This window comes from Lepisosteus platostomus, chromosome 24 (genome assembly GCF_059453375.1).
Source record: "Lepisosteus platostomus isolate fLepPlt1 chromosome 24, fLepPlt1.hap1, whole genome shotgun sequence".
Classification (NCBI taxonomy): domain Eukaryota; kingdom Metazoa; phylum Chordata; class Actinopteri; order Semionotiformes; family Lepisosteidae; genus Lepisosteus; species Lepisosteus platostomus.
Window position 1 is genome coordinate 4,201,872 of NC_142634.1, and position 21,448 is coordinate 4,223,319.

The following is a 21,448-nucleotide window of genomic DNA, read 5'->3' on the forward strand; positions in this document are numbered from 1 at the left end:
TACTAGAGGCTTTCTTTATTGTCTAAAACTTCTATCACTTCTCAGATTCAAATACAGAAAGACGTCTGCTTAACACCCCCCACGTACCACCTAGGCGCCCGGCAGCCCGGTACCTTCTGGATCTTCTGCTGGTACTCGGCGGCCTTCCTCTTCAGCTCCTCGCCGGTCAGCCGCGACTCCTTCAGCTCGCTCTCGTACAGGTCGCTCCGCCGCCGCGCCGCCGCCAGGTCCTCCTCCAGCTGCCGGACCGCCACGCGCATCTCCTCCAGCTGGGCCTGGTACTCCTGGCGGCGGGGCCGCCGGACACGGAGAGAGACGGATCAGATCCCGCCCGCCGCGGCACGAGCCTTTGACTTCTCATGCAGCTCGCCGCTCCATGGGAAAACAATTCCTTACGCTTCTATAGCTCTTTTCTGGGCACTCCACTCGAAGTGCTCCACAGGTAATAAGGAATCCCACTACTGCCACCAATGTGCAGCCCCATCGGGATAATGCAATGGCAGCCATTGTGCACCAGTACGCTCCCCACACACCCTCTACTGGCCCCACTAACACCTCTTCCAGCAGCAGCCTTAGCTTTCCCAGGAGTCTCCCCTCCAGGTACTGACCAGGCTCACCCTGCTGGGCTTCAGTGGGCTCCCGGTGGCGAGTCGCAGGGTGATAGGGCTGCTGGCACAGCACCTCCAGGAGGTGAGACCTGGAGGTTTGCAAGAGTCCGCATCTCTGCAGGACCTACGAGGATCCCGTAAGGTCAGCGGGCTGACCTGAGACCCGGCCCAGTGCCAGAGGTCACCAGACCCGCCAGCCCTGATCTTTCACCCAGGAGCCAAGCCGACATCAAGAGGCAGAGCACCCCGAAAGGCACGGGCACTCCGCTCGTCGTGCGCCCAGTTTTAATTGAGCACCAATTAGGCAGAGGGATCGTTCACCTCCTGCAATGACAGGCTTGAAATGAGAGACGGGGAGATGAGGGAGGGAGGAAGCATGGCTGGAGGAAAGAGGACCAATCATTACATAACAAAGCTGCATGACTGGGGAGCAGGGACCTGGAGTTTGGGGTGTACAGATATAGCACTGAGCAAGCTGTGAGAGAGGCCACCCCAGGTCAGCACTGACCTCAGAAGCTCTCTGTGCCATCAGGCTGAACAGTCTTACTGGCACAAGTCAATTACAGCTGCAGTAAAGCCACCCTGAGCGGAGCACATTAATCCCCCGTCACGAGAAGCACCGCTCATTTTCCCTCCTTTACGAAGCTCAGATTAATCTTCTTTTTCTCTGCTGAAGCAAATCCTGACTGGGCCTCTGCCGAGCCGGAGTCTGCCCTCCGATCACTTCATCGCCCCCAGCGCAGAAGGAATTCTTCACGGAAAAGAAGCAATCGGATTTGATAGGATTTTCAGTTCTCACTGTGAGATTTTCAGATGGAATTAGATCCCCAATATTGAGCAGTCAGGCAATGAAGGGAGAGAAATGGGACCCAGGGTCACAAAAGGAGCCCTAAAATCATTTTGTCCACAAAAGCACAATTCCTCACGACAGTGCAATAGCATTTATCTTTGGCAATTTCATTATGAAAGCACACATACTGAGACACACCTGAACAAATCACGATCTCCACTGAGCATACTTAATTACAACCTGCCTTTTAATTACAGCTCCTGGTTCAATTACTTGTGCCTTATCATCATGAACACTTCCTTCTCAAGCACACACACTGAGACACACTTGACTGTACTGTAGACACTGCTGTCCCTCTCCTCTCACACTCCCCCTGAATTCACACACTGAGACACACCTGACTGGACTGGAGACACTGCTAGAGACACTGCTGTCCCTCTCCTCTCACACTCCCCCTGAATTCACACACTGACACACCTGACTGGACTGGAGACACTGCTGTCCCTCTCCTCTCACACTCCCCCTTAATTCACACACTGACACACTCCTGACTGGACTGGAGACACTGCTGTCCCTCTCCTCTCACACTCCCCCTGAATTCACACACTGAGACACACCTGACTGGACTGGAGACACTGCTGTCCCTCTCCTCTCACACTCCCCTGAATTCACACACTGACACACTCCTGACTGGACTGGAGACACTGCTAGAGACACTGCTGTCCCTCTCCTCTCACACTCCCCTGAATTCACACACTGACACACTCCTGACTGGACTGGAGACACTGCTAGAGACACTGCTGTCCCTCTCCTCTCACACTCCCCTGAATTCACACACTGACACACTCCTGACTGGACTGGAGACACTGCTGGAGACAATGAATTCTCTCTCCACTCTCATTCATTTCTAAACACCTGATCCTATCTTGTACTGCAGAGGTTTGAAACAAGTTTTTTTTTTTAGTTATATAATCACTGGAAATTATTTCTGCAGCAGTGTAAAAATATCTATACATGGGCACACGGCAGCATCTGATGACTAAGGCTCCACGCAGTGAGGACATGCAGGTTTGGCTGGTGAGAATAATCCACTTATTTCTGCTGTCAAACCGGAGGTGTCTGGGATCAGAACCAGCACAGGCCAGGCCCGGTTTTTAATGGTCCTGGAGTCACATGGGCTCCCAGCCGAGGGACCGACGCCGTCTGTGACGTGCCATCTGGGCAGCTGTTTAAATTTCACCCAGGAGCAAGTATACCAGCTGGAAAAACAGACCTGCACTACTGCTCTTCCCCAGACTGCTGTCCTAAAACTGCCCGACGGGAGACATCTGTCCTGGTACAAACAGACAAAGCATCGTCGAAGGTAGTGGAGACTCAAATATTTCATACGGGGGAAGCGGGAATGGTTTTAAGAATCTACTTTTAATTAAATCCCAAATAAAAAAAACCCAGAAATGATGCTGGTCCTAAAGAGAAAATTCATCCTAATTCTAATTCATCCTCTATCTAAAACCCACAAGCACAGGTATGTGTTGATGTAGGAGTACACCCGTCTGAGCTGAATATTCTCTCCGAAGCCCTTTGATCTCATTTTTACAAATGTTTCCCAGACCTGTCTAGGCTGCCCAGATTTTTATTCAAAACAACCCAGTCATTTTATTTTGATATCTCTGCTCCTGCGGGCAGAGCCGGCGTCCCGGGCCGGCAGAACCCCCCCAGTCCCGCGGGCAGAGCCGGTGTCCCAGGCCAACAGAACCTCCCCAGTCCCGCGGACTGAGCCTGCGTCCCGGAGCCGGCAGAACGCCCCCAGTCCCACGGGCAGAGCCGGCGTCCCGGTCCAGCAGAACCCCTCCAGTCCCGCGGACTGAGCCAGCGTCCCAGGGCCGGCAGAACGCCCCCAGTCCCGCGGACTGAGCCGGCGTCCCGGTCCAGCAGAACCCCCCCAGTCCCGCGGGCAGAGCCGGCGTCCCGGGCCGGCAGAACCCCCCCAGTCCCACGAGCAGAACCCCCCCAGTCCCACGGGCAGAGCCGGTGTCCCGGGCCGGCAGAATCCCCCAGTCCCACGGGCAGAGCCGGCGTCCCGGGCCGGCAGAACCCCCCCAGTCCCGCGGGCAGAGCCGGTGTCCCGGGCCGGCAGAACCCCCCCAGTCCCGCGGACAGAGCCAGTGTCCCGGGCCGGCAGAACCCCCCCAGTCCCGCGGGCAGAGCCGGTGTCCCGGGCCGGCAGAACCCCCCCAGTCCCGCGGACAGAGCCGGTGTCCCGGGCCGGCAGAACCCCCCCAGTCCCGCGGGCAGAGCCAGTGTCCCGGGCCGGCAGAACCCACCTGCTCCTTGATCTCCTGAAGCTTGTGGCTCTGCTCCCGGATGTCGTGCAGCAGCTGCAGGGCCTTGTCATCCTCCTGAGACACCTCCATGCGCGCCTGCTCCAGGCTGCGCTTCAGGCTCTGGAAGGACAGAGAGAGACGCTGTCCTCGCCGCCTGCACTGTCCCTCCTGCCCCCCTCTCCCCCTGCGGCATCACAGGGGCAGGAATCACACGGCACTGAGCACCTAAGCAAGCCTATCACCCTGTGCATGCCTGCTTTTAGGATAATGAAGGGTCTAACTAGGATATTGACTAAATGTGTTCAGTCTCATTTTGATTAATCGATCATTCATGTCTGTTTCACTCGAGTGACTCTCACTGATGCTAAAGCACAAGTTCACCTCGTTAGTGAGGAGCCGATCAGGCTCAGGTGACGAGGAGATTCCACCCAGAGAACAACGAGCCTGGAGAAAATGCAGCCAGGACCTCTTTAGTGAGGACTGGAGGTCCGGGGTCATTGACCGTGACCTTGTCGGAGAGCGAGGCACCGAGGGCCCGGACGACACACTGACTATTGTGCTTCGAGTCGAAGCTTGACGGTCTGCCCAGCCGCTACAGAGCTGCATTCGGAACGACTGATTTCACCTGCGTCAGGTCCGTTCAATACCATTTCAGCGTGCGTGCTAGAAAACGATCACGTCATTCCCCACACATTAACTTTGTGCATTTGTTGCAGCTGTAAGTGATAACTCTTTATGCCCTCGGTCTAATAACACTGACGACAGGATGAAGGAAACGAGACGAGATCTGGTCCAGAGCTTAAGCACATCTGTTCCGACACAAACCCAGGGGTTCAAAACCCGAAAGCATCTCGCTTCAGAAGGGGAACCGGTGAACTGTGAAACAGCTGTCAGGTGTCCATTCTTATTGACAGGCAGACCTGTGTCCAGAGAATTACCTCTTTCCTGCTACATTTGCGTCTCTTTACTTGTTCATTTTCACAGCACTCCAGGGTTCTCGATAAATACTCCCACCACACAGCAATTAAATCTGCTGCAGAACTAAAGCCGCTAATTAGCCACACCTGTGCTCGATGAGGCAAGTCCCAGCAGAGCAGCCAGAGGCTAAGGTGCAAATTCATTACGCAAGGCATCCAGCTTCTGCGCGGGTCTGAGCACACGAGCAGTGCACACAGCCGCCTCGCAGAAGGAAAAGACCGCATCTTCTGCGATCTGATGTTGTTTTTGTTGGGCAGGACTCAAGCGCCGCGTCAGTTCTACTTATTCTGTCAATTCTACTTAGCCTGCGGACTGGAGAAAGAGGTATTACCTGCACATTCCTCTCTCCGACAGGCCAGATGTTGGGAAAGAAGGCCGAAGGAATCTACCCATCAGTAATCCGACCTCCCCACTTTTTGTTCGTGGCACAGAGAGTGGCCAACTTATTTGTGCATCGTTATGCAGGCAAACTACAGAAGCAATGTGGAATCTACAACAAAAAACCCTGAAACATGACAAATTTTGGGGGTGCTGAGGAGCCTCCTAAGTTATCCTTCCAAAACGGATCAGCGGACGGACGGACGGACACTCACGCTGCACTCCGTGATGTAGGTGGCCAGGTCCTGCTCCAGTATGGAGCGCTGCGTCTCCGAAGCCTGCAGCTCCACATCCTTCTGCTTCAGCACGGACTCCAGGTCAGACATCTTGCGCTGGAATCGGGAGATTTCCTGCTCCATCTGGGAACAGAACCACAGAGTGGTCAGGCGGAGCCTGCTGACCGGAACGCCAGCTGCACGGTCTGGCTCTGCAGTCGCCATGTTAATTGATGCAAACGGAGCAGACTGTGTGAAGCACAGTGACTGGAAGAGACCTCTCAGATCAGTCTCAGGTTATTGCCAAAATCAGCATTCATGGCTCACAGAGAGGGTCACTCTGCCCTCCGGGAGAGAGGTGCTCCCTTGTTGCTTCTGGTGTGAACAAAACGTAATTGTGGCTAAGATGCAACACAATGGACTCCTAGGCTGGAGCAATCTGAGCTCTCAGAATGAGCGTCTTTTCTGACTAATGAAACAGAAATCTAATTCTCTAGGTTACCGAAGAGGACAGCAGGAATATTCCAGAGAAAACATTTTTAAAAAGGCTGTCTACGCTCTGCATAAAGCGATGGCAAAGAAAGGAATTTTAAGAAGGTTCTTTGCGCTGGGGGCAAGTGCAGGAATAAGCTGATTCACTACTGGAGCCCTGCTTGAGAAGGGTGACAACTGCACTCCAGCTGCACACTGCTGCCCTGTGCCAACACATCCGTTCCACAGGCCTGGACTACGCCAAACTGCTTCAGAAGAGCAGAGAGCTCTTCAAAGATGGTTTAACAGAAACATAATAACACCAACAGTCCATTCTATTTCCATTCATAAAATGTCAAGTGAGTCCCTCACAGCTACTGTATATAGAGCTCCCTGCAGAACACTAAACCTGAATTTACAGCACAATGCAGAAGGTATAGGAACCCCTGAGCCCCCACACCCCACTGACACCAGCCTGGAGTCCCTTGAGGCCCCACACCCTACTTACACCAGTTTGGAGCCCCCTGAGCCTCCCACACCCCACTGACACCAGCCTGGAGCACCCTGAGCCCCCCACACCCCACTGGAGCCCCCTGAGCCTCCCACACCCCACTGGAGCCCCCTGAACCCCCCACACCCCACTGACACCAGCCTGGAGCCCCCTGAGCCCCCCACACCCCACTGACACCAGCCTGGAGCCCCCTGAGCCCCCACACCCCCCACACCCCACTGACACCAGCCTGGAGCCCCCTGAGCCCCCACACCCCACTGACACCAGCCTGGAGCCCCCTGAGCCCCCACACCCCACTGACACCTGACTGGAGCCCCCTGAGCCCCCACACCCCACTGACACCAGCCTGGAGCCCCCTGAGCCCCCCACACCCCACTGACACCAGCCTGGAGACCCCTGAGAGCCCCCACACCCCACTGGAGCCCCCTGAGCCCCCCACACCCCACTGACACCAGCCTGGAGCCCCCTTAGCCCCCACACCCCACTGGAGCCCCCTGAGCCCCCCACACCCCACTGACACCAGCCTGGAGCTCCCTGAGCCCCCACACCCCACTGACACCAGCCTGGAGCCCCCTGAGCCCCCCACACCCCACTGACACCAGCCTGGAGCCCCCTGAGCCCCCCACACCCCCCTGACACCAGCCTGGAGCCCCCTGAGCCCCCACACCCTGCTGGAGCCCCCTGAGCCCCCCACACCCCCCTGACACCAGCCTGGAGCCCCCTGAGCCCCCATACCCTGCTGGAGCCCCCTGAGCCCCCACACCCTGCTGGAGCCCCCTGAGAGCCCCCACCCGGGCCGAGTCCCCCAAGCCCCCACACCAGGCACCCCTGTGTCATCAGTACCCACCTTGTGACATTTGTCTTGAGTTTCTAGCAGTTCTTTGCTTTTAATGTGAAGCTTTTTTTCCATGGAGTTAGTCTTAGCTGGAGAGTCGAGCCCTGCAGCTACTGATCTGTAAAGATAGAGAAAGGGCTACAGCTGGATCAGTGCTCCAAAGTCACGTACCCACTGTCAGGGAGTCTGAGCTTCGGCAGGTACACGTTAAACACCTTCAGACAAGGTCAAGGGAACAGCTAATCGGTGCTGCAGCGCTGTGATCATTTAAAAAACAAAAACTCTCAATCCTGTTGCACAAGTCTCTCACAGAGGTAGCGAACTTCTCTCCAGCAGCAAGCAAAGAGAGCTAGCATTCTGAATGCACCTGAACTGGACAAGACAAAAAGCACTAAAAATTAATTGTATAGAGGGGCTATAAACAACAATGAAACAAACAGAACTCATCACAACCCACACAGCAAAGCAATACAGGGCCCAGAGAATACCGTCTGCTGTGCGTACAGCTCCCCAGGCAAATTTCTGACCTGCCCTGGTGACTTCCACACACTCCAGCTCTCTGTCCAGCCCTGAGCAGGACCTCCTGCAACTCTCCTTCCAGCTCACCTGGCTGGTTTACTTATCTGATTAACCCAGAAAAACATCAGAACCTTCAATCAAGCTCAGCATGGAGGTCACCCGCTCTGAAAGACCCAGATAGAAGAATAATTATCATGCTGGTGAGACGGTTAGGCTCATCAAGCTCAATGCAGAACGAGCTCTCTCTCCCACCCGCCCCCGAGACACAGACTGGACCGGCCCACCTGAGAGAGACGGATCGGACCGGCGCCGGACCGGAGAGACTGGTCCGCCCCCGAGACACAGATCGGACCGGCGCAGGAGAGAGACTGGCCCGCCCCTGGGACACGGACTGGACCTGCCCAAGGAAGACCGGCCCACCTGAGAGAGACGGATCGGACCGGCACAGGAGCGGAGAGACTGGCCCGCCCCTGGGACACGGACTGGACCTGCCCAAGGAAGACCGGCCCACCTGAGAGAGACGGATCGGACCGGCACAGGAGCGGAGAGACTGGACCTGCCCAAGAAAGACCGGCCCACCTGAGAGAGACGGATCGGACCGGCGCAGGAGCGGAGAGACGGGACAGGAGCACATTTTGGGGAGGCTCACACACCTCCCCGTCAGAAGCAGAAAGAATGCAGGCGATCGTCTGCCTGTTCGATTGTCACGTCATCTCTGTGGAGAGTCGGCGCTTGTGTCCAACGCCTCCAACAGCTATTAATACCACCGCTCTCCACAGCAGGAACCCCCCGCGGTCTCGCGGAGCTCTCATCTCTCCCTGATCCCCCACAGTCTCTGCCAGGCTGGGGTTCCTTTCAGGTTTCCGACGGCTCAAGACGGCCACCCCCGGGGCAAGAGGAGCTCCACCCTGGGCACCGGCTGGGCTTCCCACTGGGAGGGAAGGACCAGCAAGCGGATGACAGGAGCCCCCTCAGCCACAAACCCGGGGCAACACTGGACCCACTCAAACATCTTCACGAAATGTCCCGGGGGGGGGGTCCCGAGGCTGACGGCGGCTCAGCGGAGCGCCATGATCTTGAACGCTGCTTCAGCAGAAGGAAGCTCGGCGTCTCCCACTCCGTTCCCAGTACCTCCCATGTCTCTGTACTCCAGCGCTGCTTCCGCAGGCTACAGCATGCGTCTCCATACATATGCAACACGGTGGCATCGCAGGCTGGGAACGGGGAATCCCGACCTCCTGTGATGGGAGGGCACATTCCCGTTTGGATCTTTTCCAGGTTGGAGTGCTGCGTTGCTGGAGAGCAGATGTCACACGACGCTTTAGGACATACGGGGCTCTGCTGGTGCTCGCTATTCAAACTGAGACGCACCTCTTTACCCACAGGGTGGTAGGGGGATGAAACAAGCTACCTAGCCTGATTGCTGAAGTCGATAGCCCTGGCTTCTTTCAAGAACTGGCTGGGAGAGACCCAGCTGTCCCATTGCCAGTAATTGCAGGTTTGTCAGGACTTGTATTTAAGCCAGTGCATCAGCGCCGATCAGGTTCTCTCGCAGCTACTGCCCTGTGGGGTCTGGAGCCCCAGCATCAGCTCCTTCCTCCCCCAGCTGGTCAGCAGAAAGAGCCCGCTTTCATCGAAGCGCAGGGGAGAGCAGTGCGGAATATCAAACGCCGAGAACAAAAAGGAGCGTGGCGAGAAAAATGGCAGATATTAATAAGAGATTTCTAAATTTAGAGAGTGCAAATGCAGAAAAAATGCAAATGTGCAGCCTGTGGCATCAGTGCGTCAGTCTTCTGCGGCTCCTGTCCGAGGGACGTGAAGCCGAGGCTGGGGGAACAGCGGGGCTGAAGTGGGCAGGAAGGTGCTGAGTGGGTGGGGACAGGCGCCGCTCTGCGGAGCCCGAGACTCGGCCGCTCCCACCGCCGCCAGCCGACGGACCCGGCCTTATTTACTGCCGGCGCCTCGACTGGCAGGCCCGTGGCTGGCAGCGGGATTAATCCACAGGACCAACGGGAAAAGTCTCAGCAAGTTGTTCTGCCTCCGCGATGGGCGTTGTGAAGGAGATGAGTGGTGCCTGTTGGCGCACGCATGCAAGCAGGCCAGCTGGGTCAGTCCGCCTCCTCTCACGCTCTGAGCGACGCATCGCACACCTCGGGGCCACGCATTTGCCTGGAAAGTAGGGGCTTCTACTCTCAGAGCAGAACAACGGCTACTGCTTGGAGAGAACTAAACGCCGGTTGAGCCGTTCGCACCGTGCTATTGGCTGAGCTGTAATGGTCAATGCAGGAGGGGATGGTTCAGTGCACCAGCGCCCCCTGTCCGCTGTCTGTGGTCAGGCTGACCGAGGAGTGTTGCCAGCAGTCTGACCAATCTGACGGGCACTGACCATTCCACTGCCTGGGATTCAGAGAGCCCTCTGCCTCAGAGCTGCGGCCTGTAAAGGGCCTGACGCAGATAAAATACTTCGTCTGCTACCGTGAGCACATAGTCGCTGGGCGGCTCCACCGCCTTCAGAGTGTAGAGAGAAGAGCTCGTTCTAATACAACAGGGCACAGGATAACTGCAGCGTGCTGAAGCCAAACCAAAACCCTGGCAAAGACCCCAACACGCAGTTAAATAACTTCAAGTTTAAGATGGAAAACAAAAACTGGCCACTGAAAATCAATAAAGGAAAATGATACAGTATATAGACACGTGCGTGTTCTGTGGTGTCAGCAGCGTGTTGGCAAGCAGTCTTCTGTGGCAGTGACACCGGCACATGGTCATCACTCATGACTCGATATTTTAAACACCTGCAAGGACATCCCAACGCATTTATGTTTCCTTAAAATCAAAGCAGCAGGCAATCCCAAAACTCCTGGGATCACCTTCCCCCTGCCTGCAGACACGATTTCATTATTTTCACCTGTAGGAACTGCAAAGAACCTCTACGCATTGTGAACAATCTGCAGCACATCGTGAGATCGTGTGTACAGGAACTCTTAGCCCAGCGCTGGCTATGCCACTGTGGTGGGCTGCTACATTATTCACGGCCAGAGCCCCGACCAAGCCTCAGAACTTCAGACTGCAGGCTTTAGCACTTTCCCAGGGATGAGTCACCGCAGGTCTTTTATTAAAAAAAACAAGAAGCGAATTAAAAATAGAAGCCTCCGGAAAACGACGGGCTGAAAAACCTCTTTTCATCTCCATTGTTTTTGATAGGGCTGCTGGGCATGCGCTTCCTGTGGGAACAGGAGGAACGGGAGGACGAGGCTCAGCCCATCTTCTTGTCTGCTGGTCGCTCGGAGGAGCTCTGCAGCACTGGGGCCCTCCGGGCAGCACGTGTGTGTCCCCCTCCCCTGAAACGCCTCTTCACACTTCACACACTGCTGACCATTTCATTGTGGCAAGCACAATTCGGGAAAACGACCAAACGAGATAACTGCATGTGGGGTATTCCGACAGGTTTGTACAGATATGTAATAAGACACTTAAAGGTTTCTACAAACCTTTACCAACATATCAGCTAAAAAAGTGGGGGCCCTGCTCGTGCGATTTGCTTTGTTCGCTGTTACTGGCTCGCCAAGGATCATCTCCACAGGCCTGGTCTTGGGAGACCCCTGCATCTGTTGGTTTTTGTCAACACCGGTGTTAATTGGTGCATTTAATTGAGCTGCTTCGATTGTTTAGGCTCCAGAGTTTCTGACCTCAGGCCTTGGTTCCAAACTTCAAGCGCACAGATTCCAACAACCTCAGCAGGCAGGGTGCATACAGTCTCCCTTCAGCTCATTAACTGCAAGCTCCCTTATTCCTACCCAAACAGCTCTGCTCTTCATGGGTGATCAGGCGATGATGAACAGACTCAAGAGAGAATGACAATGTGTCGGTTTTTCTCCTTCCCCAGAGGTACAGCTCATTACACTCCAGCTCCCACAGCTGAACTAGGGCAGTTCTCCAACTCAGAAACTGGTGCAGGCTTGATTACGAATTCCAAATCCAAAACAACACGCTCAGAGCTGAAAGCAAATTTTAAAACGCGTGTCCTTAAAACATCCAAATCCAGTCTGGGATAATAAACTATGGAATTCCTTCTTCATCTCAAAACAGCTGTTTCAACACATCCCCAAAACAGGCAGCAGTCAGACACCGATGGGAACTTCAATGCACAGGACAGGGGGGAGTGCATTCTGCATTAAGCACAGCTTGCAAGCACATATTCATGCATCAGCAGTTCAAAAAGACTCGATTTCAGAACGGTTACAAAGAAGAGGAGCCCAGTAAGTCAACCTAACATGAGCAGTTTTGAGCAACCGACTCAACCAAAGACCTCATCCAGCCACTCCTTAAAAGACACCAGGGTATCAGCTGGTTAACTGGATCCAGATTCCCACAGTGAAGTGTTTCTGTTTCTCAGTTTTAAAAACACTTTTCATGAGTTTCCATCTGTGTCCCCTGGTCTGTGTTTCACGGTCTTTCTGAAGGACTGCACTGGCATGACTCTGTTGGAGTCTTTGAGGATCCTGAATACTTGTATCTGGTCTCCTAGCAGTCTTCTCTGTTCAAGTCCACAGGGCTTCTGTTATTTTAACCTGTCAGTGGAGGATGATGCGCTGTAGAGACACTACACTGCAAAAGGACATCTGGTTCATATTTGCCGATGCACCAACGCAACAGGCTGTTTATTCAGGTCGTCTTTTAAATAAACTTTGAAAGAGCTGGGTTAGCTCTGTTTCATTTCATCAAGAGCCTTCTGCCTTCCCCTCACTACACCCCCAGTCAGAATGACTGAGACAAAAGGCCAAGAAAACCCTGATCACCAGCTTGTGTTTGACTGTTCAAAGTCGGAACAACACAGCGCAGACCTTCCCTTGTCTCTAAACACCTGACCACACCTCTGGTCAGAGCACCAACCAGAAGCGTACCAGCAAGAATGAAAGAATGATGCCCACGCAGTGGCCAAACTGCTGCTCCAGCAGAGCAGGGGACAGCTGAAGCTGGTGTGTCAAGGATCTTTGCCGGAAGCCCATTCACTCACAGGGTCCTCAGCCCACAGCCAAACAGGGTTAGAGGGTTTCAAAAGCCTCTGCACTGCCTGCAGGCACTTGCTTCTTTCGGAGTTGATTATATACTTTCGTAGTTTTCGGTTCCCAGGGTACTGCAGCTCTCCCCCTTCTGCTCCCCCCCATCATTGCTCCCTCCCAATTTAGAAAGTTTAATTCCAGCCGCAACCCACGCACACTCCGAGCAGACCAGGCGAGGGGAAGGCTTTGCATCCATGCAGTTCGGATTCCTTTCCTCTCGCTCTGCGCAACCAGACATTGCTGCTCTGGACAGCATCCTCAGAGACACAGCCCGAGCTGCAGCTGGATTGAGGGGCAGGTCATCACACAGGGTAACAGGGTAACAAGAGCGTGACCTCCTCAGCTCTTTAGGTGGCATGCAAGACGGTGCAGGTGGCTGAACTCAGAGGGACTCACTATCCTGACCCATTCCTCCTGGCTCGCAACAAATTCAGGCTCATTCCTAGAAGGTCTTCAGCAAATATTTGAAATGCATGCTGTAGCGGGCTCAGGACTGTACAGTGGCTTAGTAGACCTCTTGGTCTTTCATCTTTGGAACCAGCTTGACTTCTGCAGGATCTATCCATTAAAACCGTCCTGTTTAAAGGGCCTGTCCACCCAGGCAAGCGAACACAGCATCCAGTCTAAAACAAAATGAGCACCTCCTTCCTGACGTCACAGGAAGATCCATCCAGGTTTGGCGTTTTTAAATGCTGTGGGCCCGCCTAGCTTCCTGGCTAACTCTCATGTACTCCAAAGCAGACTGTCTGCATCAGGCCCTGCACAACATACCAGGCCCAACTGCGTCAGGGACAGCACATTAGTATCCGCGGCGCTCTCTGATTGGAACTGTCCGACACACCTATCCTGTCCGTTAACGCTGTTCGTTTGAACGTGCCGGGGCCCTGGGGATCTTCGACGAAGCCCGATCACAGACAGAAGGCAACGGAGAGTTGGGCACTGCCCGTCTCCTGCCCCGGACCCCCACGCCCCTCCGAACCCACACGTGTCCCAGGAGAGCCCCGGGGGGGGGTGTTAGCCGCCAGCACAGAGCAGCCCAGTTCGCTGTCACTTCTGGGTTAATTAAAAACCAATTAGGAGAGGTTAATGAAGACGGCGCCTAGAGGGTCGGTGCAAGGAAAATGAAAATACACTCAGTGTGACAGATCGCTGCGCTCGTCCTAAAAGAGAGGAAAGAAACCACTTGGGGAGCAGAGGAATTCCACACTGGAGGAGCCAGAAGTCCAGAAAGAGAGGAGAGTCTGATGCAGCTTATTCACATCAGCCGACTGTCCCCGAGGAGGCCGTGATGAATATCAGCAGGGCTACCTGGGAGCCAGCAGCCACAGCCCCTCTCCCCACAGGAGAGCCAGCCTGCTTTCCCAGGGCAGACGAGCGTAATGCCATTTCACGCTCTCTAAAGAGAGGCTCTCCGCGGGGATCGGGACAGCAGCGCCTGTTCTGGGGGGGTGGGCCTGTCCATAGTCTTGGGTAAATAAGAATTCTCACGAGCTTTTCAACGCACCGATGCAACTGTTTTGTTTGACCGTGCCTTGTGGACTCCAACATGGAGGTCATGTGCCCCCCCCGCCCCCTCGACTGTCCCACCAGGAATCACCCTTCCAAGACTCTTCCATGACAGCCCATCAGCCAAGCCCAGCAAGCCCACTCGTGCCCACGGTTCAATACCGAGCACGGTTTCGTGGCTCAGCGCAAACACCCTCTGCTTCCTGACCGCAGTGCAAAGCCACGCTCCTGCCTCACCCCCATCCCGCACTCAGAGGGTCCCCCCCCGGCCTCCTGGCCCCCCGGTCCCCCTCTGTCCCCGCGCTTGCACCGCCAGCCTCCTGCATGGCAGGCACTGTGCAATACAAACACCTTCCTCCCCGGCTGATCTGCCAGGGACACGTAGCTGCTGAAGAAGCGCCGACAGATTTCACGGTAACTACAATTATTTCTCTGCGTTCCATCATCCTTCTGACAGCCAGCACATCATTAAGGTGACAAATGCTAACCCACCTCATATCCCCTATGTCCCCCCCCTGTCCAAGAAACCTTCAGGAGGAGCAGGGGTTCCTGCCAGTGTCTCTGGGGAAACGGCCTGTGATCTCACCCCGCTCGGCCTCTGGGTTAAGGAGAATCACCCAGCGCTGCCCAGCCGGGCACACCACGAGCCCCAAGACTCCAGACGCCCACTGATTCAGCAGCCAGGAGCCTTAATCACAACATCCCCCTACCCCCCCCCCCGCTCCCCTCAGGAACTGCAGACCAGCAGCACAGACCCTCCCCGTCTCCCCAAATACCCCCCCCCCACAAACACCACTCTGAGCTGGGTCTCAGCCCCACTCTCCCCCAGGGAACCCCGATCCGCAGAGAAAGGAAGAGACAGCAAGAAGAAAGACGGGGGGTGTGGAGGCTCTCTCATTCATGAATTAAACGAAGCGCACCTCCCTGCCGCCAGCGATCCGCAGAGGAAAAAGGGACGCGCTCGGCGCAGGCAGGCGCGTTCACCCCCTGCCACCCCCAAAACCTCCACCCCCCTGCCTATACTGTATCGGCGCTGTCAGAGCGGCAGCTGTCTCTCTCTCTCGCGGACCCCGCCGCCCCCTGGGGAGAAGGAAAAAAGGCAACTAAAGAAAACAAATTAAATCACGAACGCTGCCGATCCAATCTGCAGGCTGCCACGGCGCGATAAGACTCCCCACCACGTCTGGCTGTTTACCTAGGCTCTCCGTACTGCCAGAGACAGCAGTGTGGGAACAGGGATCCGTTTCCATAGAAATAAGAGCCTCTGCTGCCATCCGCGCTCGGAAATCCACTCTTCCATCACAGAGTGGATGTCAGTGTCATCTCCTCCTTCTCCGACCCCCCCAGCCAGCCTCTGCCTCCGAACGAGCCGCCCCGCGCAGCCCGGCGGGCTTGAACCTGCGGCTCGATGTCGGGGGTTCACCACGAGTACCAGTTGCACCTGGCGACGGGGGAGCCGAGCGGAGAGTGGGGGGAGCTGGGAGTCCTGGGCAGCCGAGCGAACACGCACCCTCGCGCACGCCGAGCCGGGGGCGAGAGAGGTCTCTCAGGGGGGAAAAAAAAAAAAAGGGGGCCGTCTGGAGGAGATCTTCATTAAACCCTTTGTTGAAAAAATGAGCCCCACTTTTCTCTCATTAGCTAGCGAACGTAATAAGAAATCCATTCAAACTTGTAGAGTAAGAGAGCAATATTAGCGTATTGCTTATGTTGCAGGCACGAGATACATTTTTTTCCCCCCCACAAACACCGACCCCGTCAGAACGCACCAGTGACCAGCGCCAGGACGAGACGAGCGGTACCTGCTGTGAAACCATGCCAAGCCAGACGGATGACGACTGTGCACAGAAATGACTGACTAATGCCCTGCAACAGCCTGTAGCCCAACAGCGCTGGCAGGGGGAGAGTCCTACAGCCCCTGCGGAGCAGACACCTGTAATGTGGACACGGTGGACTCCCGCCTCCTCAGAGGCACCGGCCACAGCCTCGCTCCCCGCCGGGGGGGGTGGGCAAGTGGAGGTCCGCCCGTCGGTCCGGTCCGTCGGCCGGTCTCCCGAGAGGAGGGGGCGGTACTTACTCAGACCTGGCGAGCGCAGGCAGCGCCTTGCTGTAGAAGAACCCTAGAAAGGGCAGGTCCGCGCCCTGGAAACCCGAACGCTTAGCCTGCCGCGGGGGAGCCACTGGCCTGGGCGCTCTCTCGGGCTCCTCAAAATTCGAGGTGTCATCTTCGGCGCGGAGAGTGGGAACGAAGGGAGGGAGCGCTGTCGGAGAGAGACGAGCGGAGAATGAGGGGGGAGAGAGAGCGACAGCGGTAGAGAGAGAGCGAGCGAGCGGAGAGAGAGGGAGGGAAGATGCAAAGGGATTGAACTGTAGTGTAGTGCAGCACCGAGCAGCGCGCGCGCACAGACACGCGCTCACTAGCTCTCTGGCTCTCTCTCCCTCACACACACACTCACAGAGGCTTCCCACACTGCAGCAGATCCTACTAATAACTATAATACATGCAGTCTGACTCACTGCTGGAACCCAGAGCTCCACAGACGGCCACAATGAACTGCGCCACACACACACATTAACCCCTTGTGGGGCGAGGAACAAAACCACCAAGCAGCCGAGCGATCTGACCAGCAGGCTGGGCAACCCGTTTAGTGGCTTTGTGCTGAATGTGGTGTAGCCGTGACACAGACAGACCGCAGCCGACGGCAAGCCGCAGTTGTGATTCTGACAGTGGCAGCGATGTATTTAAACTCAGATTCTGCACACCACAGTTTTGTTAAATGCTCCCTTTAAAGACAGCACTTTCACGGCCTATTTCTCCTGCAGACCCCTCGATTCAGAGGTTCCTAACTCATGAAGAACCCACACCGTCGGGGATAATGTAAAGGGAGTTTAAGGCCCTTTAGAAAGGAACGGTTAAATGAGGCTCCGTCTCAATCAGTCCACAAAATTGCACAGCGCAGATCAGACCATGATGTTTAATGTCCATTTGAAAAGTGCTACAGACAAGCCTGATTGTAATGAATTAAAAATAAAAGCATACTAGAAAATAAGAAGAAAACAGCCTTCCTAATGATCTTCTATAACAGCACAGTGATGGCTTTGTTAATAGCTATGTGCAACTGGTACATTAAATGGAAATAGCTAATTTATACCACTAAAAAGACTGCAGTAAGAACGTAATCAGTGAATGGAAAGCTGTTATTACTGTAATAGATGAGGGAGGTCGTGGGGGTGGAGCCTCAAGCAAGTGTGAGGGCTGTTGGTGGGTGGAGCCTGAAAGAGGCGGGAGGGTGGTCGGGGCAGGGCCTAAATCAGGTGGGAGGGCTGCTGGGGACAGAGCCTCACGCAGGTGGGAGGGCAGTTGGGGTGGAGCCTGAAAGGGGTGGGCTCTGTTGGGGGTGGAGCCTGAAAGGGGTGGGCTCTGAAAGGGGTGGGCTCTGTTGGGGGTGGGGCCTGAAAGGGGTGGGCTCTGTTGGGGGGTGTGGCCTGAAAGGGGTGGGCTCTGTTGGGGGTGGGGCCTGAAAGGGGTGGGGCTATTGGAAGACATAAGAGAAACATAATTTGAAAGAAGGGAGATATATGAAACTAATTCCATTTCAACCATTTTCCCCCCCACACTAAATAAAATTAAGTCAAAGGGATGGATTAACCTCAAATCAACAAAAATGTATTCACATTTCTTTGCTCAGTTCCCATTACATCCAGACCAATTTCACAAATATATATCAACCTTAAACCATAAATCGTGTCTGAGAAAATTCACTTTCTAGCAGATCCGGCTGTACACAGAGGAGAGAGCAGGACGTGAGCGAGCAGAGGCAGAGGCTGTAAAGGAGTGAGAAGAGGGAGAGGGAGACAGTGCCATCTTCTGGCCTGCTATGGGAACGGCCCTCCTCCAGGCCCTAACGCAGCTGGTGCTAGTCCGGAGCTCTCGTTAGCTGGCTTCTCTCTTTCCTGCCTTCCCGAGTACTGTCCCATGGGGGGGGGGAATTTAAGGAATGAGTGCTTCAGTCACATGCAGCCATGTCCGAACAGGACAGTGGAGATGGGTAGTTCATCCTGTGTGCTTTAAGTCATCTGATCACCCTAGGATTCCCCCGAGCGGCGTTAGGGCAGGGCTGGGAGCAGACTGCTGGCGTTCTCTCTGCCCACCAGCGAAGCACGCATCCTGCCCGGGCGCTGCAGGCTGCTGGGCGTGGCGGGAGGTGTACTGCGCGTCCAGTCCGCGTGGGAGCGACAGCTGGAGCCCACAGCCGCGATCGCTGCGCCGTCGGGCCTGCCACCCACCCCAGTCTTACAACACTGGCGACTCGGGGACAGAAATTCTCAGCAATTGCCAATGAAAAGGAGAAGATAAAGAAGAACCGAACCCCACAATCGCTAGGATCTGTGATCCCGGTCACGGTCTCGACAATCTGCGGCCTTCCCCCTCCCTCCTGCCGAAACCGCGGCTGGTGTCTATTAAACCGTTATTAAATCAGAGGCGCAAGCAACACTTGTCATTAGCCAAAACCTGGAAGCGATGCCTCAGCCAGCGTGCAGGCGAGCGCGCTGTGATTCACTCAGCCAGCACAGAGAGGACAGAGACCAGCTGGTGGTTTCATGTGTGCTCAGCCGAGTCCTTCAGACCCTTCGGGCCTCAGCTCGGGGGCGCTTGTGCAAAGACAGGCTGTGAGGTGCAGAGGGAGAGAAGCAGAACAGGCAGCAGGAAGAGGCCATCCAGCCCAGCAAGGCAGGAGCGGAGGGTTCCCAGGATCTGGGAACTAGTTTCTTAAAAGGTATCATCAACATGGCTGGGCTGTATCTTTTTTTAACACGGTGACCAAATTGAACAGAATACTTTAAATAAAGCTGAACTAGTGTATTATACAATCCAAACAGAGAGAAAAGTTTATCAAATAAAGCCCATCTACATTGTATGGGTGACAGGGCCTTCTCGCCCCCAAGCTCTGGAATGCCCTGCCCAAGGATATCAGAGAGTCACCTTCTCTAAACTCCTTCAAATCCAGACTCAAAACCCTCTTCTTCAGAAAAGCCTTTACTGAACTGTTCCATTCTTCACCCCTCTGCTTTTCTTAGTAGCACCATCCACGGTCTCCTCTGTATATTGTAATTGTGTGTATTCTTTTTATTTATTGTTGTTGTCGTTCTGTAAAGCGCTTTGAGAAGCCACCTTTAAAGGCGCTATATAAAATAAAGTTTATTATTATAATAAATAAAAGCCATGACATTCAGAGCTCCCCCCCACCCCCCACCCAAACACGCTAAAATGTAAGATCACCCTGCCCATTTTCGGAGTGTTTTTCTATTGTGAGCCTTTGTGTTAAAAGCGTGCACGGCTCATAAGGACCTCCTGGAGACCCTGCATAAACAGTTGTGCTTATCGTTACTTACACCTCAGGTTCCTGATCTGTTCTTATGTTCTGCATCTTGGTTTTTTTAATGACAAAGAGAGGGGTCAGCAAACCTGATACAGAAGTGTTTTTCATGGTTTAATTGAAGCAATTAGCGACGCGATCATTGAAAACGGCAGTGTGATCTTCAGCCTGATTTGAGATGCATAGAAAACGCATCCAGGAGCAGGGCTTAATGATTTTAGGTAATTGCATGCCATTTTCACTGCTCTCCAAACAACCTTTACGGAGAGGGAGGAGAAAACCATCTTGGCAAACACCACACAGTGCTCTCTACAAGAAAACGTCTTCCCCAGCTTTGAATCAGTCCAGCAAATGGATAAAACAAACCCCATGTGCCGATTTTTCAATTTTGGAGGTGGATGAGATAAGCACAAGCGCTTCACGCTTTCCAATTCTTCAAGAGCTGAACGTGGGGAACCCGGCCTTTCAGAGGGGTCAGGCGTGCGGGGGTGCGGACTCACAGTGGTGCAGGTTGTTCCAGTCCACGCTGGAGAAAAAGGGGTGACAGCGCAGCCCCTCGTACCCGAGCCTCTCGCCTGGGCCGCACAGCAGACTCTGCACCAGGTCCACAAACTCCCGGCTGGCCTGCGGCTCTTCGGGAAACTTGAGGTACCGCTGCAGTAAGGCACAGAGACAGGCATGGACAGCAGGGGAATACCACGGTTATCCTCTCGCAGGGCTGCCTCCTACCCTCTTGTATTTATCCTACCCAGCAAGTAATCAGGGGCCCCAGCTCCGGGTTTCAGAAGGAAACCAAGGTTGCGTGATGAAGGCACCACGCACCTCCCCTTCGTCTCGGGGTCTCGACCGCTCAGGCACACAGCGCAGCCTCGACCTGGGGGCGAGAAGCCGGTCTCCACAGGGGTGCAGCCTCGGAGCACCAGAGCCAGGGGCTTCCGATCCGGCGCCAACTTTGCTTTGCGTCAGCCAGACACAAACAGGGAGTCAGCCCCCGGAGAAACAGTGTGCGCCCCGCTTGGCTTCCAGGAGGAAATGTAAAAATCTTTCTACAGACACCAGCAGGCTACGTGCTGCAACTCATTAAAGGCCTGTGGAGAAAACCGTTGCCGTTACTGGCTGTGTGCTCAGAGGGCTGCGAGCTTCTGCAGGAGCTGTGTGAAAAGAGTTCATTTCTGAACGCCGGGCAGCAAGACACACAAGAGGTGAGGAGAATCGCCCTACAGGCTACCCAAACACCCCGACTTGCTGAAAACCCTTGTCTACAAGTCCCGACAAACTCACACCCACACGTGGCTCAGCAGGGCTGGTAGCCTTGATCACAGAGCCAGAGACTCAACACCCAGCACAAAGCAAAGCGGACAAAAACACAGCAGTGTCTGTAGCTACGGCTTTGTGCACCACGCAGGCCCTGATACCAGCACTCACACAGCAGAAGGCTGGTATATGAGAAACTGGGCAAGGACGTGCTGTTGCAGAACTGGACAGTGCTTCAGTTGATGACTCCATGGCTGTTTACAAGGGCTGAGGAAGACACTGGGAATCCCCTGCCTGCTCTGCTCACCTGGAAGTTCAGGATGTTGTTGATGGTCTTGGTGGACGTGCCTTCGGCAAAGGGCGACTTCCTGTAGATCATTTCGTAGGCGATGACCCCGAGAGACCACCAGTCGCACTCCACGCCGTACGGCAACCCCGCGTCACCCTTCGCAGCGTTCAGCACCTCCGGGGCTGTGAAGTCCGGAGTCCCGAGGGGCAGCTTGGAGCTCACCTGCCGGGGGAAACGGTGTAAAACCTGAAATGGATCACAGCGCACTGCAACGGGAGTTGGACTGCCCGTGTGACTCAGGCTAGATGCCTTAATCCTACATGACTGGATCTTTA

At 54.9% G+C, this 21,448-nt stretch overlaps 1 protein-coding gene across 11 annotated transcripts in view; it reads right to left on the bottom strand.

The window, feature by feature from the left end:
- citb (citron rho-interacting serine/threonine kinase b) overlaps positions 1 to 21,448 on the bottom strand; it is an 80,650-nt gene that overhangs the window by 44,995 nt on the left and 14,207 nt on the right. For 9 of the 11 annotated variants that reach the window (XM_088617863.1, XM_088617859.1, XM_088617858.1 and 6 more), the window contains exons 8-14: positions 21,132 to 21,335; positions 20,071 to 20,224; positions 16,270 to 16,453; positions 7,123 to 7,228; positions 5,294 to 5,437; positions 3,723 to 3,842; positions 114 to 284 (exon numbers count right to left, since the gene is read on the bottom strand). In XM_088617863.1, coding sequence (XP_088473989.1) covers positions 114 to 284; positions 3,723 to 3,842; positions 5,294 to 5,437; positions 7,123 to 7,228; positions 16,270 to 16,453; positions 20,071 to 20,224; positions 21,132 to 21,335 — 1,083 coding nt within the window. Of the gene's footprint in view, positions 1 to 113; positions 285 to 3,722; positions 3,843 to 5,293; positions 5,438 to 7,122; positions 7,229 to 15,994; positions 16,133 to 16,269; positions 16,454 to 20,070; positions 20,225 to 21,131; positions 21,336 to 21,448 lie in introns of those variants that run through there. The other 2 variants (XM_088617864.1, XM_088617865.1) reach the window with 2 other exon arrangements.